This window comes from Antennarius striatus, chromosome 21 (assembly GCF_040054535.1).
Source record: "Antennarius striatus isolate MH-2024 chromosome 21, ASM4005453v1, whole genome shotgun sequence".
NCBI lineage: Eukaryota > Metazoa > Chordata > Actinopteri > Lophiiformes > Antennariidae > Antennarius > Antennarius striatus.
In genome coordinates, this window is record NC_090796.1 from 1647779 (window position 1) to 1673300 (window position 25522).

General features: G+C 41.5%; 2 protein-coding genes across 6 annotated transcripts in view; one reads left to right on the forward strand and one right to left on the reverse strand.

Moving 5' to 3' along the window:
* The first annotated feature begins 346 nt into the window (after positions 1–346).
* Positions 347–21200, forward strand: plcd3b (phospholipase C, delta 3b). 5 transcript variants are annotated; one of them, XM_068305570.1, is made up of 16 exons: positions 347–510; positions 6933–6988; positions 7072–7183; positions 8823–9051; positions 9644–9773; positions 9863–10088; positions 10538–10739; positions 11776–11920; positions 12163–12315; positions 15297–15440; positions 15520–15898; positions 15985–16163; positions 16892–17027; positions 17645–17794; positions 17910–18060; positions 18097–21200. In XM_068305570.1, exons 1-16 carry the CDS (start codon positions 420–422, stop codon positions 18200–18202), a joined length of 2589 nt encoding a protein of 862 aa, XP_068161671.1. In that variant the 5' UTR covers positions 347–419; the 3' UTR covers positions 18203–21200. The 5 variants fall into 5 exon arrangements, with proteins under 5 accessions (XP_068161671.1, XP_068161672.1, XP_068161670.1 ...); XM_068305571.1 differs by having other exon boundaries at positions 15520–15673; positions 15782–15898; positions 17910–21200; XM_068305569.1 differs by having other exon boundaries at positions 17910–21200.
* A 184-nt stretch (positions 21201–21384) lies between these two features.
* The window catches only part of myo15b (myosin XVB), a 42574-nt gene continuing 38436 nt past the window's right edge, over positions 21385–25522 (reverse strand). The window contains exons 57-66 of the mRNA XM_068306111.1: positions 25242–25372; positions 24924–25018; positions 24768–24845; positions 24590–24686; positions 23727–23875; positions 23464–23585; positions 23159–23292; positions 22906–23039; positions 22200–22340; positions 21385–21762 (exon numbers count right to left, since the gene is read on the reverse strand). Of these exons, the coding sequence (XP_068162212.1) occupies positions 21676–21762; positions 22200–22340; positions 22906–23039; positions 23159–23292; positions 23464–23585; positions 23727–23875; positions 24590–24686; positions 24768–24845; positions 24924–25018; positions 25242–25372 (1168 nt within the window). The 3' untranslated portion in view covers positions 21385–21675. The remainder of the gene's footprint in view (positions 21763–22199; positions 22341–22905; positions 23040–23158; positions 23293–23463; positions 23586–23726; positions 23876–24589; positions 24687–24767; positions 24846–24923; positions 25019–25241; positions 25373–25522) is intronic.

The window sequence follows — 25522 nt, forward strand, 5'->3', positions numbered from 1 at the left end:
AAATCTTTTCAACGCGCTGAATTTTCTGCTGTTAATTGGGGTTGACGACCAAACACTGCGACCCAAACCGACTGTTTGGATTGATTATCACGTTTATTTTGAAAATTCCCCAGGAAGCGCCTACCTCATGTCTTTTATTCCTACAGTTCTAATTTTAAACCCAATCTCAGTGACATCAGCAGCCTCTGGACGGGAGCCTGTTCCACGGCTCCAGGAGAAAATGATGAGGATCCTTCTGGGTTTATTCCCACGTCCTGCTGGAGCTCCACGGAGCTGATCCCCCGGACCTCAGCACCTCCAGGCAGCTGATCCCCCGGACCTCAGCACCTCCAGACAGCTGATCCAAGCGCCTGCTGAGAGAACAAGTGGGATCTGCTTCAGAGGAACCGAGCGGGGGGGGGGCAGGAATTCCTCACAAAATGTTGGGCAACAAAAAGAAATCTGCGCCGGTGTTGAAGAACGGATCCGGGACGTCCGAGTCAAAGGCCATCGATCCGCTGAGGAACCTGGGTGAGAGTTCCAGCTCCTGCTATCTGAACACAGACCGCTGATCAAGGCTCCCTGAGTTGCGTCAGGACCGTTATCTCCTCCACCAGAGCAGTGTTAGGAAATGTTTTAAATATGCAGTTCAGTCAAAAATCACCAAACATTCCGGAGCCGCTTTGAGAGTTAGTGGAAAGAATAATCAACGTGGACTCAGGTTATCCTCTGGAATGGTGTAAATACTGTCCAATACATCGTTATAGTGACAATCTGCACCATGAGATATCAACAAAGTGTGGCTCCTGGGAACGGGAGAAGGTTTGAGGGGTCATAATGTTGTGTGGTATTTAAATGGTCACTAAAACATTTTTTTTTAAAAAGATTTCAATATCATCACACTCTTAAAATAATTGCCTAAGTCTTCATCTTTTTCTTTTTCTTTCTTTTGTTAATAGAAATGATATTTTTTGCCTAAATCATCAAAATCATTAACAAATGGTTCATTTTTTTTATTTCTGAAAAATCAGGGGGAAAATGATTGTTTCAAGAAGGCGTCAATATTTATTCAAAGGTGAACAGGATATATTTTATGGCTAACTCACTTAAAAGTTATTAAAATTCTATACATGACAATATATGATATAATGAATAAATAATCATATAAAAAAAGAATGATGAAACTTTAAAGAGGAGAAGCTAAAATCAGTGATTTACACTTCAGTTTCATCAACATGAGTGAATAATTAATTTTCATCCTCCAGTGTTCTGTAGTTAACACTGAGTGTCTCTGCAGTACAGACTATTTTAATTATCTTAATGAAGGCGATGTTAGCGCTCATGCTGTCATTGATGGATGTGATCACTGCCTCCTAGAAATGTAGTTAAAAGAAGGAGCTGATCTGTCTGAGAGCTGTTCATCCACATCTACGGTAGCTGGTGTGTATTTTGGGGGGCCACATGGTGTACAGGGTCATGTTTGTTGAAATCTGGCCCCACAAATTAAAAGGTAGTTAAAAAAAATGAATAACCAAGACGGTCCCTCCAAGTCCAAACAGTCCCTTTGATTCATTTAAACTCTTATCTTACTCCTAACAAGATGTGACCATCTGTCCCTGTGGTTCTGTCAAGTTAAAAAAAGTTATGGCTTCACCCTTTTTGACTGCACCAGTTCCATAATTCAATGGTTCTATTTTTGGCACGAGCCCCACTCCTCCTAACCATAATGAAAGTGCTTTCTTGACTAACTCTAACCATAGATCACAGCCTGGACTCCTGTATCAGAGCTCTGACTCCACTTAGAGACGTAAATAAATATTTTTCTTTATGAAAAGTTGTATATTTAGTTGTAGTTCTTGGTGACAGGTTTGGAGTGTCAGTTGTTATAACTCCGTTTATTACATGTTTGCATCACCTTTGCTCTCATTCTCACATGTTTATATTGCTTTTTCTGAAGTTATGACCAATAACAGGAGCTAAAATGAGACGGGTTCAGCTCAGGCTCAGTGTGGTGTCCTCACTGGATCCTCCAGAGCGTCGCCGCTTCACTGATGTGACTAAAACTAAATGTTATAGCTGTTCTGTGAATTATCAGACATCCATCCCAGAGGCCACAGTGCAGCTTCTGCCCTGTTCATGTGTTGTGCGTTTGTCCAGACTGACTTTAAACCTTGTTGCCCCACATAGGGCAAAGCAAACACTGAGCAGCTGTTTGTTCTACACCTGGTTGGGTTTGAGCTGTTATCACAGAAAACACTAGAAAAAAAAAAGATATATATGTACTTTGAGTAAGTTGGATGGTCTTGAGCCTCCTGTGAACACACTAATGTTAAGTTTGAATGGAAATGGTTTAAATTAACTGTGACAGAAACAGCGTTGGGTGATTTTTGCCCCACATACTGAGGCTGCAGTAGTTACCCAGTGGCTGCTGGTTTGATTCCAGCTGGCCCTGTGGCCACATGTCTATCCACTGTCACAGAGACTCTAAACATGGACTCTGTTCTCAGTAACTGTCAGAGCAGCAGCATGTACATACTGTAGCCATGAGATTATACAGTCAAAAATGTGACTAGTGTTTGTCTGTTATGTGTGATGGACAGCAGCTGGATGAATAAATATTTACTGGTCAGCAGCCGTTAATGATGTGAGACCGTTAGTGAAGGCACTGGCTGAGGAGAGGTGAGGGTTAGGGTCCATGAACTCCATGAAGGATGATAAACTGAAGTGTGTGTGTGTGTGTGTGTGTTTCATTAGGTGGGGTCGTTACTTCACTTCCGTTCACTGTTCATGATTAAATGAACAAAACACCAGCCGTCCCTCTGGTGTCGGCCCCTGATGGTGTCGGCCCCTGATGGTGACTCTGACCCACTCTGAGGAGCTTCCTGTGGATGTTTGCCTTTATTTGATTACAGAAACGTCCCATTATTGTAAATGTGTGTTAGATACATGGTAGGGTACAGCCATTGTTTCTGCAGTGCTATACACACTACCTGTAACAATCCAGAGACAGCCTGGACATTTATCAGTCAATGATGTCAGCTGTGAAAACGTTCTTGTTATTCTAGACTAATTGCAAAATCGAGGTATAATTTTAGACTTCTTTTTGACACTGTCTTAAAAGTCACACAGCATCGGCAGAAGGGCAGCAACATGGTGCTGTCAGCACATGATGTTCTAACATATTTTATAACAGGGTCAAAATGCCCCACTGTTTACATCATGATTGTTATTTTGCCATGTTGGCCTATAAAAGGCAGTGGTTTTCTGTTTTTGAGCCGGTGACTTTGCCCAATCCAAGAATTGTTGTCATGACGGGACGTTGTATGACTAACTCTTTAAAACCGCTGCTGTCTTCAGTGGTCAAAGAGCTCTGGTACACATTTGGTCATTATATCTTATTTCTCTTTAACTTGTCACATTCCACAGGACTTTTTTCAGACTGATTTTAATCTGCTTTGGTTAAACCCGTATTTAAGAGCCTGGTTTGGATGCTGAGTCCTTAAAAAGTTATAGACCAGTTTTAAACATTGCTTTTTTTGTCAAAAGTTGTCTCAACTCAGCTGATAAAACACTTCATCAAATGACCTCCTTGAGCTACTTCAGTCCAGTAAATCATTCAACTGAAACAGCACTCACTCAGGTGGTAAATAGACTCAGAGTCACAGTCCGTGATGTTTGTTGGTCTTTCGACACAGTGGAATACCATATAACGTTAAACAGAATTATTGGACATGTTTCTTTCAGTATCTTGGGTCAAGTGCTCCTTTGGTTGAAATCTTACTTGTCAGAAAGATGCAGCATGTCTTCTACAGCAACATGGCCTTTGCTATTTTCAATTTAAATGGCACAGGTGGGTTAGATTTTATGCTCATTTGTGATCTCATTACATTGTTATGCAGATGACTTACAGTTGTATATGCCTGTTGCTCCTCACATTGGATTAGACACAACCAATATTGAGACCTGTGTAGCCACAGTTAGGAGATGGTTATCTAAAAATGCAATGTTATTAAATTTAGCTGAGACAGAAGTTATGGCTATTGGTCCTTCTAAAGTCCTTCTAAAACATATTCATCGTGTGTTGGCCTTTCTGCATTGGCTCCCTGAAGAAGTTAAGGAAGACTTTAAGGTGCTGCTGCTCACCTATAAAATGTTGAGCAGCATTGCACCACCGTACCTGTCAGACCTAGTTAAAACATGCTCACCTGCACTTCAGCTCCCAGGGGTCTCATTTTCTGAGTGTCCCCAAGGTCCTCAGAAAGACCAATGGTGAGTTCACCTTTTCCATCTCTTGAAGGAACCCTGTGGAATGGGTTACAAGTTAACTTGAGGAAGGTGTGTTCAACTGAAACCTTTAAAGCAAAGCTAAAAACCATTTGCTTGCTGCTGTGTATGTATGATCTGTCCATTCCCTGATATCTGTCACCCTATTATTATTATTATTATTATTATTATTATTATTATTATTATTATTATTATTATTATTATTATTATTATTATTATTATTATTATTATTATTAATAGTGGTAGTAGTAGCATTATTATTATTATTATTATTATTATTATTATTATTACTATTATTATTATTACTATTATTATTATCATCATCATTATAGTTATTATTATTATTGTTATTATTATTGTGTTTCCTTTTAGTGTATTCTTCTTTCAGTGTGATTTAACAGTACAGTACTTGGAGTTAAAGTGCTTGATAAATCTATGTATTATTATCATAGTCACAAGTATTAAAATAGATGATTTGATCCGAAACATTTATTAACTAGATAATCTGATCCCGGTAACTGAAGGATGTTGGGTGTCAGCCATTTAATCTCATCAGTGCTCTGATGTTTAGCCCACCTCCGCCTCACACACCCACTGAATTTCTACCAGTACTGCCACATTGCTACCCTCATTTACAGTAACCCACTGCTGCACACAAGGAAGTGTTTGTGTGTATATCCACATGCTTGAGTGTTTCCCAGCATCAGCGTGGCTTTGTGAGTGTAGTGACCAAGGCTTTTCCACAAGGAGACTCCTGTTTCAGCAGAGTCCTGCTTCTTCAAACGCAGAGGGAGCAACACAAATTTTATATCAGACAAGAATATTAACATTTGCAGACGCTATTTGCAGTCACAGAGTGTAACGGCCTGGCTTCATGACATTTGCCTGATGTATTGCAGGCAAATGAAACATACAGACGTTAAATCAGGTTGTGCAGAGATGAGTTATGTAGCATATTCAAAAATAAAGTTCCTTATAAACTTAGCTTTACAGTGGAGGTACGTCATGAATAAAGGCTCAGTGTTCCAGGACAGTTTCAGTTGTTTATGCTTCCCCTTGCCTTTGTCTCATCCCACACATGTAACAGTTACTCGAGCCTATTTTAAGCCTTTAGTCTTTGGAAACTTGATAACTTCCATTCCACACATTCTGCTGGAGATTAGTTTGAAGACACGGTTGAGGTAAACAAAGACAGACATCCCATAACACATCGGGAGCAGTCCAGGATTTAGATTGATGTATTAAATTCTTTATGTGATCCGTTGGTCTACTTAATAGATTGGGTTTATAGGAATACTGGGCTCAATGGGTCTGTGACAGCCCACCTCGAACAGAACCGAAGGTTTGGGCGTTTCCTCTTCTATTGGTGCAGAGAAGCTGGCTGTACTGAGATTGTGGGGTCCTTTCTATTGTTTGGAGGGCTGCCAGGCTCACTGAGCGTCTCTCAATTTAATTAAAATTATAGAAAAAAAGCCAACACTCTACTTGAGAGTCAAACCCAAAGTCAGAAACACACACAGATGCATCGGGATGAAGAGTCTGTCTCTATTCTTTTAACCTGGTCTCGATTAATCAGTGTTGCCTTGTGTGCTTAAACCATTTTGATGATGCATCATCGCATTCAATCTTACCGAGCTGTGTTAATCCAATCCAATATAGCCAACGTACAAGTAATCCCAGTTTTGACCCATGTCTCGCTGGTCCTCGTCTGAATGTGGGTTAACAGATGTTGAACAGTGAGATTGGACTGCAGCTGGAGTCTTTCAAATTCATGAAATCTGTTTTTGTTTGATGTACAGGCCCCTTCCACTAGATGGCACCTATCCATCCATCCATCCATCCATCCATCCATCTTCTTATAGATGAGACAATGGCGATCGTCTCCTCTATAGTCTCTTATCCACTTTGCGTGTCAGTGATCTGTGCAATCTAATGTCAATCAATCAATCTAATATTTACACCGCCCAAATTAACAAATGACTGTTTGCCTCTGAGAGCAGGAGCATGTCATTGAAGAGGTCTAGGTGCAGTCCAGGAACCAACTCCTCTACAATCTCAGATGCTCCAGTTGTTTCCTGTGTGTTAGTTAATACTCTGTAATCTGAACCCATGACCTACAGCTGGTTCGAGACCAGAACCATAAAACAAGATCACTCAGACAGAACAAACCTCTGCCAGGTCTGTAACATGTGGAGTTTGTGGAGGAGCTTCACCTAATTGTTGACAGACATCGCTCTGCATGGTTCCAAAGCTTTAAGCCAAAGTGATGAAGACGGTCCGATCTCACAATGAGAATTCTTTCAGAATTTCCTGGATCCAGATCCTGATCCGCATCGCTACCAAAATTTAATCAGTGATCACTTCTTTTTTTTCCACGATGCCTGTGAAGATTCTAGCCATCCAGATCGTGGTAGAACTCTGTGTCCAATAAAATCAACTGGACTTGGAGGAAAGGCTTCAAGACATTTTGCCTTTCTCAATGTAAATGAGTGTAAGTTCTCATTTACATTGTCAACCTGACATTCATACACGATTATCCAGACTACACTTTTATCCTCATCGTTCTTTCAGTTCTGAATCACCTTCCTTCAGTCTCTAACAATCAAACAGTTTTTATAGCATCAGATTCAGTATTTTTGAAATCATTGTTTGGATTGTTTTCTTTCCAGGAGTGGAGGATGATGAAGATGTGAAGAAAATGTTGCAGGGTTCCAGTATGGTGAAGGTAACGTATTAAGCTATGTATTATTTATTTATCATTATGTTACAACCAAGGAGATTTAACGGGATCCTTTGTCTCATTCAAAGGTCCGCTCTCCTCGCTGGCAGAAGCAACGGACACTGAAACTGCTGGAAGACGGTGTGACTGTGTGGTGTCAGTCCCACAAGACGTCCAGCCGGGCCAAAGAGCAACAATCCTGTACGTTCGTGTTTGAAATACTCTTTTGTGACATGACAATTAAAACCTCAAAGCTCTTAGAGGAATGCTACAATGCTGTTTTATTATGAACCTTCTGAGATGTATTGTGGTCTAAGACACATCACCAACCTTTTCTTTGGGGTAATTACTAACAAGCAGGGCGTTACTTTGCTAAGGTAACTGCTCAGTACTCTGCAGGGCTAGGCGGGGATATACAGGACCTATTTTTGACAATTTTAAATGCTACCTACTTCTCTACACAGACGTAAATTGGCTCACAGAGCCACTCTCCTCCTCTGCTATCTGAGGGTCAAACACCCTGCCTTGATTATAGAGTTCATCTATTTTGGGCCGGGGAGGGCAGCCCATCCTGCAGCAGTTCTAACAGAGATTAAAGGAGATTATATGGTGGTGGCAGTCGGCCCTGGAGCCTGTGGTTTGGTGCTATAGACTCAGCCATACGGTTAGCCACCCAAGCAGAATACAAGGCCTTTAATCGCCCCAAGACTAGACCTGCTGGTGATGTGGCAGAGTGTGTGCTTGGTGTGTGTTTGTGTGTGTTGGAGGGCTTTTCCCTTTAGCAGCAGTGTATGATTACATGTCATTCATCTTGCTTTTATGATGACCTGGTTTGTTTACAGAGGTGTATCCTCTACATCATAGAATTGTCACCTAGACACACACTCCCAAGTTAAAATTAAATGCTGATGTACTTGTTAACACCTGGATTGTAGCTGAATTATCTGCATTAAATTTCTCTCTTATTCTGTCACCATGTTTTTAACAACTGGGGTTGGATACTGTGGCAAAAACAGTCTTTTGGAATTTAATTCCAGTTCTCCCCTATATCTGTTTCTAGAACTTCACTCCGTCTTTATAACAAAAACATAATTTCATTGGGAAATATATATGTTGACCAGGTTTCATAAATACTCTTATGTACAAACTTACATGTTTTAAACATTTATGGTTTACAAAAAAGAAGCCAGTCTTTAATCCAGTCTGAACACTAAATAGATACTATTATCTACAACGTACACGTTCTCCATTGTTAAAAGAAAAGTTAAAACATGTCAGACCTGATCAGTAGCAGAGAATCCACTTAGACTGTGATGCTTACGAGAAAGCATCCCATAATCTTATAGTATTTTGGACGAGTCCCAAGCATCCCTGCTGTCCAGTTAAGAACTTAGAAGAATCCATGATACAGGGCACTAAAACTGTTTTTAAAGGCTCTTTAAATGTTATATTTTAGGGACTCCAGGGGTTGAAGTTCATGTAGATTATACATACTTGTCTTTTGAAAGCATCATATATACTTTATTTCTACATAATCTAGACACTTTCTTTCAGAGACCTATAGCAAAACAATGGTTCAAGCTGGTTCAAGACGAACTTCTTGACCTGTTTTCCTGTTGTTCTGTGGTCTCCTTTTAAGTAATCTGGTCACAATATTTTCTGTCCAGTCATTCTGAAAGTTATGTTGTGGTAAGAGAGAATCAATACTGAGCAGTATGTCAGAGACACTGTTATTTAATGCTAGTTTATCATGAAAAATTCATTAAGTTATGTGAAACAACACATCCCTCATGAGCTCCTTTGTTCTTCCTCCTCTGTGTTCCTTTTTGCACATGCCCAGTCTCCGTCATGGAAGTGGAGTGTGTTCGTGAGGGTTGCCAGTCAGAGACTTTGCGTCAGATGCTTGGCTCGGTGCCTGAGGCCCGTTGTTTTACCGTGGTGTTCAAGGGTTCACGCAAGAGCCTGGATCTCCTCTGCCAGAGCCAGGAGGAGGCCCGGCACTGGGCCCGTGGCATCCGAACCCTCCAGGAGAGGGTAGAGAACATGACCCAGAAGGAGAAACTTGACCAATATCCTTTTACCTGTCTGTCTTGTATGAATACATAACAACACCAAGAATCAAAGCAGAAAGAATTTTCATTTACATTAGAAATATTCGGACTTTTGGAGTTCTCTTTGGAATTTCAAACAACTATGGCAGCAATGTTCCAATTTGTCTCAAAGCACACCGCATTGTAAGAGTATGACGAACCAGCAGCAACAATAACACCAATTTTTGCAGCCCCGAGTGTATTTATGTTAGAATGTTGTGGCAGAAGTGATTTAACAACATGTAACAGAAAATAAAAAGAGGTTTAAAGTCAGTGACACATTGTTTTTCCTGCTATTCAATCCAAGCTGTCTACATAATCAACTGCATAGAGTGTAAACACTCTTCCTGGATGAATCTAGAGATGAGCATGTATGTTTTCCTCCATCCATCACCCACCTAAACAAATCGTTGGGTCCGATTTAGACTTTTACGCCCAGATTTACCGCATTTGACCAACAAAAGAGATCAGACACAGCCTTAGTGAGCTTGAAGCAGACATTGGCAGAGACAGTGGGTACTGCAGTATTTAAGTCTTAGGCGCTTCCTCCTTGACTGTGTTTGTGTGGTACCTGGATTCATGCTTATTTGAATCGAGCTGACCAGAACCGTGATGATAAGATGAGCTATGAAGAAGTGCGGACTCTGCTGCAGATGATCAACATTGACCTGAGTGACCAGTACGCTCGAAGCCTCTTCCAGGTAGCGAAACACACACAAGACCTCATCAACCATCCGAGTCTGGTAACTGAGACCTGCTAAAGACTTTTATTCGCCCTCTTCTCTGGCAGAAATGTGACCAGTCCGCTGACGGCCGGCTGGACCACGGGGAGATCGAGATTTTCTGCAGGGAGTTGTTGAGGAGACCGGAGCTGGATGCTGTGTTCATCCGCTACTCTGCAAACGGTTGTGTCCTCTCTACTGTCGACCTGAGGGAGTTTCTGAAGGACCAGGGAGAGGACGCTTCACTCACCCATGCCCAGAGTCTCATACTCACCTATGAACTTAACGAATGGGGTACGGTGCTAAGTAACAATGTCTTGGAAAATATTAACACTTATCCATAACATGTGTGGCCAAAGGCTCTGACAAACTCGCTGGATGCTATCTGCCTAGCCTGAAATGGGGGGCAGATACTGTTAACCAGATGTTCATCACAGAAAAGGGTTTAACAGCTGAAAAGATTTTTTTAGGGAGTTGATAAATGTCTAAATAGATCAGAAAAGACAGGGAACGTTGGACGTACATTATATTATCAGAAAAGAAAGAAATTAAAGTGAGTATCTCCTCTAAGGTCTTCTCTCTTGTTGTTAAATTTTATTCAGAGTTGCTTCAAACTCTTTGATATTTGAAATATCTTGAGACATACAGGTTGTATGTCTACTGTAAATCCAGTTTACTCCTTTAGAATTATTTCTAATCAGAATTCTGTCCTGGTTTGTGTTTGTGCCTGTTGCCCAGTGCAGCCCAGAAGCACCAGTTCATGACCGCTAACGGTTTCACCATGTACATGCTGTCGAAGGAGAACTGTGTATTTAACCCGGAACATGCAAGAGTTTACCAGGACATGAATCACCCGCTGGCGCACTACTTCATCTCCTCCTCCCACAACACCTACCTCACTAAGGACCAGCTGACTGGGGACAGCAGCACGGAGCCATACATCCGGTAAGAGGGAACGTTACAGGATGTTTTACCCCCCTGGAGGTGTTAATGGTTTGTTGGGAGTCTAGTTCAGAAGAGAAGGATGTGTTTTTTTAATTTAATTTATTTTGAATATGTAACAGAATCCTCTTGCTGGATACTGATGGAGCATTTTGGCCACGGTTAAATTTGGTTTATAATTGTCATCATGAAAGTATTTCAAACAGTTCTCCAGTACATCACAGTGGTGCAATATTAAACTGATCATCTTAAATCATTAGATAGTAATAATCTGTTAATCATTTGTGTATATTACAAAATTCAAAGTATCCAAATAATTGAAATTGAAATTTTACATTTTTTTTAGTTTAGAATTTTTTTTATTTTGTATTTATTTAAATTTTAAATGTTTTATTTTTAAAAATTTTCATTTTGGTAAATATCAACAATTTTCAATATGGCATATGAGGTGAATGCAGTTTTCGTATTGTATCCAAAAGTTCTTGTCATTGATGCCATCAATGACCCAGAATTGTTCCCAAACCATTAGGATTCGCTCTTGCCATAGTTTTAACACCTCATTGATAGTTATCTTGTTGTACTAACCTCAGAATAAAGTTTCCAGGTAGACGTCACACATGAATTTCATTCTTTGTTCCATGTATCAGTCTGTACATGATGGAGTCCACATGCAGCTACTGCTGCCGGTACTGGAATCCTACACCGTAAAGGAAAATTGAAAGAACACGTCTTCTTCTGTCTGCGGCCGGTAGATAACGTAACCTGGAAAGCATCGGTGGACTTTCTGACGCACCTTTGTGGCTCCACCAGGTGCACCGTGGTGAATTTAAACATCACTGAGGCAAAACTTTACCTTTGATAGAAGCAGAAGAAAATGTATAAATTTCAAATTTTCAAGAATCTGAGCTTCTGATGTCATCTGAACAAAAAGAAACGGAACGTGGGTTTTGGTCACTGTGAGGCAAGAGCTTCTCCTTTGGGGTAGAAGCAGAGGATGTGTGTATTTCTACACTCTTTACAAAGTGTTCCCTCCTCCTAGTGCCCTGAATCACGGCTGTCGCTGCGTGGAGCTGGACTGCTGGGATGGAGATAAAGGAGAGCCGGTCATCTACCACGGACACACTCTCACCTCCAAAGTGCCCTTTGTTGAAGTCATCGAGACGATCAATGAATATGCTTTTAAAGTCAGTCCAGCTATATAATATGTAGTTTTCTGTCATGTTTACACAGAAGCACACAGACATATGACAATACATGTGGTGTTTGTAAATTCATTTACTGTATTAGCATTCATTTAGGTGTCTTTACTTCTGAAATCCACGTGGTGTTTGTTTTATATGTACCTGGACTATTTTGATCACAAATATTACATCCCTTCTTCTCCATGAAGTAACTCCTTTGTCTCTGACTCCCCCGTCTCCCCCAGGCGTCCCCCTACCCTCTGATCCTGTCCATGGAGAACCACTGCTCTGTGGAGCAGCAGAACAAAATGGCCCGATGTCTGAGATCCATCCTGGGGGAGAAGCTGCTCACGAAGCCCCTCGGTGATCGGGACCCTCGCCGCCTGCCTTCTCCAGAGGTAAGACCACCAGATCAGGGCTCTGCTGTGAATGAACCCCCTTGTCCCCTGTGTTCATCTCAGTCATATTCAACTATACAGTGGTACCTCTACTTAAGAAATTAATTGGATCTGGAAGAAATTACCTAAGTAGAAAATTTCGTAAGTAGAGACGCGTTTTCCATACAAATACCCTAATCCAAGCCCCCCAAAATCAGACATAAATGTTTTATAAACCATAAAAATGCATCAAAACATGTAACAAACACAGGTAACAATTAGATTATTACACAATAAATGAGAGTTGTGCATAATGTAAAAAACAAAGAATAAAGAACAAAAATGACGGTCATTTACCTTTTAACTGCTGTCCTCATTGTTTTTTGCCCTCTTTGGTTCATGCCCTCTTGCCCCACCATGAACAACAGAGTGAATTCCAGTCCTCCTTCTGAACTTCTCCAACCACCCACGCGACGCCTTAAACTCCTTAAACTTCCTTTTGTTTTAATAACGTGATGATTGTAGATGCATTACGGCCATATTCTTTGGAGAGATCAACCAAACGCATCCTTATTTCAGGCTCTTCTATCATCTCTTGATTTGTTTGTACGGACAAAAAAACTCTTTTCTCCGTCACTTTCTTGGGGTCCATAGTGAATACTCTAAAAGTTAGTATATTTACGTAAAACTATCAGAACACCTCATTGGTCGAGAGCCGAATGACAAGGACGCTGCATAGACACCGATCTAGCTCCACACAGAGGTCCCTCTTAGCCAATGGGATGCCAGGATGCTAGGTAATAGCCAATGGCAGAGCAGCTATGAGAATGTTGCGTTCAGGAACCTGTGGGAGCTGTGAGTATCAGCCCATACTGTATTTTTAACCTTTCGTATCTCGAAATTTCTTTCGTAATTAGAGGCAATATTTTCCTGTTGAGGCGTTTCGTAAGTAGAAAATTTCGTACGTAGAGACATTCGTAAGTAGAGGAACCACTGTATCTTTATCTGTTACATCTTTTTTATCCACAATATCCACAGTAATATCTGTCTCTTTTTCTTCACTAACTTTTGATTGTTTTTTATTCAAGAATCCACTCATCGTCACTTGGTTTTTCTCCAACTTTTGCATCTTTTTCGGAGGCATGTGATACATAATAGTGTACTACTCCTCGCTCTCTCACTGCAGCATGTAAAGTGAGCAGACGTTGTGTTGCCGTTCGGTCGATTTTAATAAGACTGAATCCTGCAGGTAAGTCTCGTGACGAGAAACTCGCGTGAGATCAAAACATAACGGTGACTTCTGGGTAGAAATTTAAGTGGAGAAATGAATAAACCGTGAATGTTTTATTGCTATTGTTTCCGGTGGGGTTCAATCAGTGTGGTTTTGTACAAAACTGCTGATGCGTGGTTAATAAATGACTGGATGGGGCTGAACCAGAATGTCTCCTGGACCCTGGTGAACATCAGATCCGTGGGGAGACAAACACGATGAGATCAGAACCAGCAGCTCCAGCTCTGATGTACTTTTACTGTTGTATTTATTGTTTCATGATTATTTGTCTCAACTCTTCTAATCCATAAAACACTTAAAGCTGCAGGTTAAATGTGCACCAGAATGAAATTATCCATTGATAATAATGGTAGATTAAATTGAGGACAGATTATGCCTGTGTGAACCACAATTCACTGTCGTTACATGATGGGTTTTTACAGCGTCCTGGAACATTTTATTTAATATCTGACCTGCTCAGATATCTGGAGTGTGTGTGTGTGTAACCTGTGAAGGGTTATGAAGGGTCGTAGCATCCCTGTTTGTTTCTCTGTCTTGACAATGAGCGTGACTCTGTTAGCGTTACATGTGGGGCAGGAGCAGACTGTTTGTATTAGATAGGAGGTCTGGGGGCCATCTGCTCCTCTGCATCCCACTTCTTCTACCCATGATCATGGTGTGTGTGTGTGTGTGTGTGTGTGTGTGTGTGTGTGTGTGTGTGTGTGTGTGTGTGTGTGTGTGTGTGTGTGTGTGTGTGTGTGTGTGTGTGTGTGTGTGTGTGTGAGCTCTGCCCCAGTAATCACTTTCCCTTGAGGTATTTTCAGTGGCGTGTTTCTGTGTCACTGATTTCTGTGACTTTTCATGATGATTTAATTACATCTGCATTACAGATCTCATTGAAACCATTACTTCTTATTTATTTATTTAATGTTTTATTGATTTATTTTACATTGAAGTACACTGAGAGGAGCTGTGTTGGTGCCACATGTGTTTTGTTGCACTTTTATGAGAGTTTAATTTAGTTAAAATGGGCTGTTTGGCCTTGGAGTGATGCTCTCTACTCTCTGCAGACAGAACACAAACACATCAGTGACGCTCCAAAGCCGTAAAAACAACCTTTAAACGTGTGAACGACCACAGGTCTCCGCTGATGAATAGAAGCTCAGAGAACACCGGCGTTCTTCAAGTTTCCTGCAGATTTGTTTACAACCTTTGAAGCGTTACGTTCCTTGTTTCATACGTTTCATACGTAAGACTCCAAATACACAGTCAAAGAATATAATCTGTTAATGCACACTGAGCAAAATTACAATGGAATGCAACCTTTGAACCATTTGGCAGGTTCTGGTGCTAAAGGAAGTAAAATAACAGGGAAACAACAAAGACTTGGCATGGAACCAGGGGGCAGAGGGTTATGTGTGTGTGTGTGTGTGTATATATATATATATATATATATATATATATATACACACACACACACACACACACATATATATATATATATATATATATATATATATATATATATATATATATATATATATATATATATATATATATATATATATATATATATATCCAAAAATCCCAGTGTCCTATCTTGTTATGGTATGGATATAATTACAGATGTTGTCATCAGTTTTCTCCCAAATTTGTTAACTTAACTTTTTAACTTCTTGCGCTGCAGTCATTTAAAGCTTCATCTTCAAACAAGCGTTTTCTTTGTGTTCAGGATCTAAAGTATAAGATCCTGGTGAAGGGGAAGAAGGAGCGCGGGGGGGAGGAATGCTCCTCCAGCTGCTCAGACCTCAGCTCCTCAGATGAAGAATCCGGTCGCTCTGAAGGGAAACCCAGGAGGAAGAAGGAGGACAAAACGGTGGGTTCCTTTAGCTCAGCAGCAGAAGGGGGTGAGGGGGGGTTCACTGTAGTAAACTGACTGGTTTCTGTCATCTCAGCCCGGCGTGTCGAAGCTGAGTCCGGAGCTGTCGGAGCTGGTGGTGTACACCCGGAGTGTCCCCTTTAGAAGCTTCGAACAAGCAGCCAAAGGCCCAACAAGCGACATGTCGTCTTTCTCTGAAAGTGAAGCTCTCAGGCACATCAAGGACTCAGGTACGATGTTTTTTATTCTAACTTGTTCAGAAGGTGCAGAAGGGGGTGAGTCGGGGTGGGTCGGGGGGTTTTTGGACCGGCTGGACGCTTCTTGTCTCTTCCTCTCAGGGATCCATTTCGTGCGTCACAACAGCCAGAAGCTCAGCAGGATCTACCCGTCAGGACAGCGCCTCCAGTCGTCCAACTACAACCCCCAGGAGATGTGGAACGGAGGCTGTCAGATTGGTGAGATCTCATTATGGAGGAGTGTGCACCCCCCATACTCCACCCCCATGCGCTGGCATTAACATGCACCAATGTGTTCTGTCCAGTGGCTTTGAATTTCCAGACTCCCGGGGAGCAGATGGACCTGAACCACGGCAGGTTCCTGCAGAACGGACAGTGTGGCTTCGTCCTGAAGCCTCCTTTCCTGTGCCGGCCCGACGTCAGCTTCAACCCGGAGAACGTGGGGGGAGGTTCTGGCCACCGACCCGTCCTTCTCACCATCCGGGTAAATGGAACGGGGTTCAGTGTCAGTGTCCAGCTCGTTTGAGCCCTGAAGTTTCCTCTCTTCCTGAGTGAATGAAAGGAACCGATAAGAATCGTTTCAAAATTAGATCTTTCATCAAGCCCAAAAAATAAAATTTGATAAATTTCAATTGAAATTTCCAAAATTAGTCACCCAAAAAGACAAAATTCACCAACTCAAAAAGAAACAAAAATCTTCTGTGACATTTTTGGATTAAAAAATTCAAAAACAGCCAAAAAGTTAAAGTTTACCAAGTCAAATAGAAGTAAAAATCTTCTGTCATATGTTTGAAGTTATTCATTCTAAAATTATCAGCAAAAAAGATTAAAATTTCACCAATTCAAAAAACAGTCTTGCTAAAATATTATTTGATTATTATTGCCAGACTTAAATATTTTCTGGTATCATGAGTTCATGTACCAGCTGTACAGGAATGACAAGTTGATACGTGGATTTACCTCTTAACCAAAGTTTAAGATCTACATTAAATACATTAAATACTGTCAATAGTCAGGTGGAACTTTTTAGCTTCTCCCCTTCACAAAAGGATTTCTCTCAGCACAGACCTACAGCTGACCTCTGGTGACTGGATGTTTCTGCCTCCTGAATATATTTGTGTCACTGCGTCATTAAATCAGACCGGAGCTAAAAGCTCTACGCTGGTCTGTGATGATGTGTAACTAAAGTGAGATAAATGATTCTTGTTTCAGGTCATTTCAGCTCAGCAGCTGCCGAAGCCGGAGTGGGACAAACCCACGTCCATCGTGGATCCTCAGGTGTGGGTGGAGTTACACGGCGTTCCCATAGACAACAACAAGAAGAAAACCAATCATGTCGACAACAACGGTAAAAACATACCTACCCAAAGGAACTGGAATGTCTGCACAGATGATTGAACAGACAAATTCAGTCCTGGTTGCTGGTAATTAATTGTATGAGTTTTGGTTGAAACCGAAGAAAAAAAAAAATCACTTTTCCTCCGAGTCGAGTAGATTTATTTCACCACAGAGGCCCATTAGAGGTCATGTTTGTTGTGATAGGTTTTGTATTATTATATGTAAAACTAATATTAATTTAATTAATTAATTTTATTAACTTATAATATAATATAAATGTGATGTGAATAAAAAATAAAAAAGTAAGTGGGATAATACAGTACATACTGTATAATGATTAAGATCCAGTATCATTATATTTACATATATTATTAATAAAACCTTTTTTTCTTTAAGGACATTTAAAACCTCTTTATTTGGAATTCCTGGATCTACGTCTGAATCCGATCTGCATTTCAATGTAATCAACTCATACTTGGCTCCAAACATCTCACGTCACAGGTTCACCTCACACGGCTGTAGGGGCGGATTTCAAAGAAGAAGGAATGTTGGAAACCAAAGTAGTTTCTGTGTTCATCCAGCTGTTCACACCAGTGTGAGTAAGTGTGTGTTCTTGCTGTGGTTCAGGCTTTAACCCACGGTGGGACTGTACCTTCAACTTCACGGTGCACGTCCCTGACCTGGCTCTGGTCCGCTTCATGGTGGAGGACCACGACTATACTTCAAGTAACGACTTCCTGGGACAGTACACCCTGCCGTTCACGAGTCTCCGTACAGGTGTGTGTGTGTGTGTGTGTGTGTGTGTGTGTGTGTGTGTGAACAGTTAAGTCTGTGTGTGATTGGCTGTGTCTACATGACTTCCTGTTTGACCTCCTGTCACTCATCTCCTCAGGTTACCGTCATGTCCGACTGCTGAAGCTAGACGGCTCCAGCCTCTCACCCTCCTCACTGTTTGTTCACATCAAGATCACTTCATGTCAGAGCAGCACCTCAAAACCCCCCGTTAAATCCCCCACCAGGTCACCCACCAGGTCACCCACCAGGTCACCCACCAGGTCACCCACCAAGTCGTCAGCCAGGTCACCCACCAAGTCGTCAGCCAGGTCACCCACCAAGTCGTCAGCCAGGTCACCCACCAAGTCATCAGCCAGGTCACCGGTTAAATCTGCCACAAAGAAAGCCTAGTGATCCACGGAGGCTACCAGTGGAACACACCTACCCCCCCCCCACACACACACACACACACACCTATGATATGACAGTTGCTTTAACTGTTTCAAAACCTCTAAATTTTATGCAAAAACAAAGTTTGTCTTTTACAGGAAATCTGTCCAGTGTTTCAAGATTATGAAGCAGAAGGTTAAGTCCTTTTAAACTTGTATTATATGGTCTATTCAGTATGTTAAACATAAACACCAAAGGGCGTCAAACTAATGAAAATAGAATGAGGAAAGTCTGGGAATCAACCAGATGGTTGACCAGTTTAACTGCAGCCTCTTTCCCAGTCAGAGTCGGATGCTGGAAGCCAGAAGGGTGTCTTTATGGAGGATGGGTTCTCAGAGCAGGACTCCAGAATTTAATGACAATCCAGGTTTGCTGGAGTCTTTACACCACGACCAAAGATTGGTGCTGGATTGTGTCCTACAGTTGTAATTAACCTCTCCAACTTATTTCATCTTCAGCACTCTGGAAGAGGCACTTTTTAAATGTATTTAAATTTAGCTTTTATGTAAGTCGTCTAAAAAAGTGAAAGTTTATAGTTTCTTCTTTTGAAGAAAGAAACCAGAGACTTGCTGTAATGAAGACGAACTGTCAGTGTGAAATGAGCTCTTCTGATGTGACCTACTTTAAGGAAACACAGTCTAAATGCATTCCTCAAAAGTATTATAGTGATCAAATATAGTATTGCTATAAACATGGGTCCACTGTGCCAAAGAATGACACCCCCAGCGTTCACTGAGCTGCACCAGACCCATAAACCCCCTCACTGGTGGGGGCCTGTGCTCCAGATTTACTAAATTTGGCTCCTCTGTTTTGAAACAGGAAAGACGATGAGATTTCATCAAAGTCTGTGATAAAAGAGAAATTAATTCACATTGAAACCACTTAGATTTATAACCATGACCTGGATAACTGAAAAGCCACAAATACATCCTGAAAAACACCCTTTTCTTTGTCACTACCACAGAACCAGGTCAGATTATAGAACTTTCTAACCAGGAGGCCACATTAGGAAAGAACCTGATCACACTGAGTAGATGAAGGACAAATGATTAGGACCTGAGGCTCTCAGCATGCGTACAGCATGCGCTACGAGATCGTAACGTCAAAAACGTCTTTTAAGCTTTAGCTTTTTTTTCCTGCATGTCACTCTGTTTACACGCAGCTACCGTTACCAACAGAAACCAGGTTCAGGGTGGAACCAGACACATGTTGCTGTAGATCTGTTTGTATATACTGTAGCTGTGACCCGTCACACACTGGGCAGAAACAACGACAATCCCTTCTGCTGCTACTTTTCTTGTCTGTAAAAATATGTGAAAACCTTTTTTTTTTCATGTGACAGAAGAGCATTGCATTCACCAAATAATGAAAATATAATTTTTAAAAAAAAATTTGGACTCTCCTCACTCCGTTGAAAGGAGGATCAGTGGACACTGATCACCACAAAGATTCACCTTTATTGCATTGGATGATGAAGAATTGTCCATCAATATCAAGAGCATCAACATGAAGCTTTTGAGGCCGTCATGACGGAAATTCCAATCGGAGCCTCTACCTCTTCCTGTAGCAGCCGGGAAATCTGTGCAGGACGCTTCAGGGACATTAGTGACCACACGTGAACTCCGTCCAGACCAGCTGGGTGTTACCACACAGAAGTGTTCAGTACCCAACCAAAACCAGCAGTCCAGTCCTGATCCCATCACTGATGGGAGGTGAATATTTTATCTTCCTAGGTGAATATGCAGAAAAATCAACATTCCCTGGTTTCCTACAGTTATGCTGTAACCACGTTCTTCTGATCGAAGGACTCATCACTGAACTGTGTTACGTCTGATCTGATCCTCCTGAGGCTCTCAGTGTAAATGTTGCAACTCCAATTCCATGTAAACTAAGGAACATGCGTGAATATTTAAACGTGACTGTAGATCTCTGTGATGGTGAAAACTTGTTTCTGCCTGTCTGACATGTGCTGTAGAAAAGAGAAGGCCTGTTCGCACTTCAATTCCATCCCAGTAGTTTTATAATGTAGCCCACAGTCAAAATAAACTGTGGTTCAGCCTGTTATTATTATGCTCTGCTAGATTCTAAGAGACTAAACTGTATCACTGAGTAGATGTTAGAGTTTTATATTAGAAATAGAAGTTATGCAATAGCAACATGCTAATGTGCACTAGATGAATCTGCTGCCTTACTGGTCTTGATGGATATGCTTCATGCTTTCTTTTGACTCTGACGTTCTGTGTTTGGATGTGTTTTGCGTGAGGAGACTCGTCTCCTCTGGTGATCTCAGACGCTGGGATGCATCTCTACGGCTGACATCCCTTCTGTTCAAAGGAACAACTGTCAAAAGTGAAAATACATTTATCAGCAGAATGGGATTTACAGATGAACAGAAGACCTACGAACATTTCAAATTAAGGTAATCTATGGAAGCGATCGCTAGGCAATCATGTGATGTCCTGGCAGCATTGAGCTAGTGATAAATACATGAACCATCATCATCAGTGTTTGTCAGTGTGAACAGCTGAATTTACTTTTACATTTGAAATCAGTGCCAATACTTGATAACAACGCCCAGTCTGTTTCTGACAGTATAATAATGTTATATCTATCTATCTATCTATCTATCTATCTATCTATCTATCTATCTATCTATCTATCTATCTATCTATCTATCTATCTATCTATCTATCTATCTATCTATCTATCTATCTATCTATCTATCTATCTATCTAATTACAAACTAGCTGTTTAAAGAACCACAGGCGTGGTGGGACGATGCACGCTTTTTTTTTTTTCAACCATAAAAAACAAATATTGTGCGATTCAAAGCGCTGATATTGTGTATTGTGTCTGAAGTATTACAGTATTTGTTTTTGTGGTGCATCAGCTGTGTATAAATCTGATATCCTTGATTAAACAAGTCATAAAGAAACAGTAGATATGCAATAAATGATGAGAACAGATGAAGATGTTGGCTCCTGCCCATTCGTGGACTCAAGCCGCCGTTCACCATCTGAGCAGGTCCTTCCTGTTTTCACGTTCATTTAAATTTAAATGTATTTTATTTACAATCGATTCAAAATCTACTAAACATGTCTATCCTATTTGCGAGACAAAAAAGTCTTAAAGTTCTGTGGTCAAATAGCTCTTTAATGATTTTAAATTATTCACTTATGTTACAAAACATCATTAAGTTAAAACTGATAACCAAACTTTACATTTGAACAACTGTGTCACAGGATTTAACAACATAGTATTGATTAGTTCTTACATAACTGATGAATTAGTCCTGCATTCACTCCTTTAATCAGACACAGAGTCAGATAGACCAGAAAGAATAAATTATTTTGTGTGTGTGTGTGTGTGTGTGTGTGTGTGCGTGCGTGTGTGTGTGTGTGTGTGTGCGTGCGTGCGTGTGTGTGTGTGTGTGTCTACATGTGATTTGAGATGGAGCTGCTGAATGACGGTCGGACCAACTCTTTCACCACCAGAGCGAGGATGTGACACAACTCCTTTGCCTGGAAGAGAGACGAACAGACGAAATCAGACATTTAGTCTCAATTTAAATTTAAATTAAAACTAAATTAAATCAGAGCTGAAGGAAACATTTAGATTTAACAGTTTATAGAGGATTTATCTAGGAAGCAGAAGACTGCAGCAACTGTTCAATCACTTAATGCACTGTTTTAGAAAAAAGAATATGAGAGAAACATTACAAAAGCTGCCCCCATCAGCTTCAGAGGGTGAATCAGGAAACTACACGAGTCGTCTGTCGTATTTAAACCAAAAGACATTTATAAAAAGCGATGATGGACATAAAGCACAGCTCAGCTTTTTGAATTCTAATTATTCCACAACTCATCGTTCACGTTCTGCTGTTTTAATGGTCCCGTCAGCAGTCAGTGTAAAACGGGTTGCAAACACACAACCTGAGCCGAGTCGTCATGACGACTACCTGCTTCAGATGAACGGTGATGGTCTTGGGGCGGTTCGGATTGCCGTGACTGATTTCCACTGCTGGGATTTTGCCTTGTTTCTTGGGACGGATGGTTCGCAAGAACTGCACATCCGCTAGAGGGATGACTAAGACCCGCTCCTGCAGAGCAAACATCATCATCATCATCATCATCATCATCGTCATCATCATCAAAGGTCATACTTCTCTCGGGAAGCACAAATTATTGCATATTGCATATTAGTCACAGACTGCAACATCCTACGACACCCCTGAATTAAAAATGTTACCCTGACCTACTTGCATAGGTTAAAGATCAAAACTAGTGCTCTGACCTACTGTCATTGATCAAAGCAGCAGCTTTGATCTATGGTCTTACTCACACTGGCCTTCTCCCTCGTCTTTCCATCTTATCTGGTACTAGAGTGTACAAAAGTTAAAATTTGACCTTGACCTGGTTTTCTCAAGGTCAAGGTCATCATCTCATCTTCATCCCCGTTGCTGCCCCAGTAATGTGCTTTTTGTTTCATCTTTCTATCTGAACGGTTGTGAAGATATTTGGTGGACTAACTAACAGACGAACTCTGACGGTTACAAAACGTCACCGCTTTGAAGACGGATGTAACAACAGACAGAGAAAGACAACCGCCAACAAATGTAATTTGCTCAAGCAGTAAGTGGAACGTTTGTAGTCCACTGACAGTACCTGTGTCTTCGGATGAAGGAACAGCACCCCCTCCTGGTTGATGCTGATCAGACACGGGGAGGGACAGCCTCGTTTGCTGACCTTCTGGGCCAGAAAAATGTTGGAGTTGAATAGAGGCACGTTCGTGAGGAACTCTGAAGAACATGAGGAGAAACAAAAAGAGTTAAAATCAGGAGGAGAGGAGAGGAGAGGAGAGGAGAGGAGAGGAGAGGAGAGGAGAGGAGAGGAGAGGAGAGGAGAGGAGGGTACCCACCAATGAAATTGATTTTGGCGTCTTGGGGGCTGAGGGTCTGCATGGCGGCGATCTGACCCTCACAGAAGGAGTGGATCTCTGCCGCTTTATCGCTGAGGCCATCGCTTGAGGGCAGATACTCCCTGATCTCCAGCCTGACAGAGAAATACAACCAGCAACCCCAAGATGAAAGGTGTGTGTGTGTGTGTGTGTGTGTGTGTGTGTGTGTGTGTGTGTGTGTGTGTGTGTGTGTGTGTGTGTGTGTGTGTGTGTGTGTGTGTGTGTGTGTGTGTGTGTGTGTGTGTGTGTGTGTGTGTGTGACTCACAGTGAGGGCTGGTGTGTCAGTCCCTTGGCCAGATGCTGTAGAGCTGACAGCTCTGCTACATGAAGAACTGATGGGGAACTCCCAGAGAGCCTCAGCTGTCCCCTCAGATAGTCACCCAGGAGCTACACACACACACACACACACACACACACACACACACACACACACACACACACACACACACACACACACACACACACACACACACTGTAATGGGAGCTGGTCTACTGGGTAGAACTGGTCCACAGCTGCTCCAGGCTCACCTGCTGGTAGTGGAAGTCCACATAGAGGTCGCTGCTGAAGGACAGACGACTTCTCCACAGAACTCTCCTCAAGGATAAGAAGACGGAGCCGTCGTCCAGCAGGAAGTCAAACAGGTACTCCTCAGCGTGCAGGGGGCGCACCATCCCATCTGAGAGAGGAGTAAGGAGGAGGTGCAGGACAGCCTTCTATCAAACGGACTTCTCACACTGGTTAGACTGGTTAGACTGGTTAGACTGGTTAGACTGGTTAGACTGGTGTGCCCTAACGACTTAAACATGATTAAAATCTCATTTCAGAGTTTAAATATTAAAACTGTGACGTCTCTGGTGCAGGTTAAGGAAGGAATGCATGTCCTGGTCTCATACATGCATGTAACTACATGTTTACTACATGTTTACTACATGTTACTACATGTTTACTACATGTTACTACACACTGACAGAGTATATGTTTATGATGTTTGTCTACAAGCAAAATCATTTAATATTCTTCATCAGACATGATAAATTTAGGGACACTTGACAGTTTCGATCAGGTGTGTACATAAATTTGTTGCACCCTGGATCCATGAGGGGAACAGAGAAAAAAAACTACACAATTCTTCTGCTGCTCGTCATGACTGCAGTTTAATGTTGTTAAAAATATAGCAAGTCTAAATTTTCCAGTAAGAAAAATTTGGTTTTGTGTGATGAAATCCAATTTTCACAAGCAAAACATCAAACATACATTTTTGTATTAGATTGGGTGAAAATTCAACTAATTTTGGTGTTTTTCATTTAAACCAAAGGCTGCCTCCTATTGGTTCTAACTAAGTCTGATTATGTTCTTTACCTTATTTATTTACCCCCTCCCTCACATGTACCTTGTTTTTGGTTGGCGAAGACGGAGAATTCCTTGATCTCTGTCAGAGAGGTGATGCCCATGTCTTGACAGATCTCTGTGATCACATCTGCTGCCACCTAGAGGACAATACCAGTAATGCAGCCACAGGTATTTAGCAACAGGTGTGTTTCTATTCATGAGGCAGGAATAAATCTTACACTGAAGATATGAATCTTGATGAGGAAATCCACTCCTCCTGGTAACTGGATGGGAATTTGTTCTTGAGTTCTACCATCCTGCAGGAAATACAAATTTACTCAAAGTCAGACCGACTGTTAACAGAGAAGAACAGTTGTTTGTGCAGCTTAACGCACCAGAATGGCCTCCATTTCCGCCTGCGATGGGATGTTACGACGACCTCCAAACCGGACGGATTGTTCAAGGTTATCGTCACATATACGGGCCAGCTCTGAGGATGCATGTGCACATACAGGCGTGTAAAGAGTTAACACATACATCTCTTAATTACCCTTAAGGGATCAGACCAGTATATAAACTTTAAAAAAAATAATAAAAAAAGATTTAAAATCTGAATATATATGATATTGGGCTGTTAAAATTACTTCAACAGTTGCATTTTTCTAGCAGCGTGTTTTTTGGGGTATGTTTACGCCGCTGTGCATTTCCTCTACCTCTGTGTGGGTGCTCGTAGTCCTCAGAGATGTCTTGCAGGTGACGAGTGAAGTAGGGCTGCAGAGTTCCAGTGCAGGGGAAGAATCCCGTCACCAGGGTGAGCAGCTGCCACCCACGGGCGCAGGAGGGTCTGTGGACAGGCCACCAAAGTCATTCTGACAAGCCTGGGGTCCAAGATGAATCCGTCAAGATGAAATACTGCTTTTTGACCATCAACTTTGCCACAGGTGCTGCTTTTACCTGCATTTGACTTAATTTCTTAATTTGACATAAAATGATT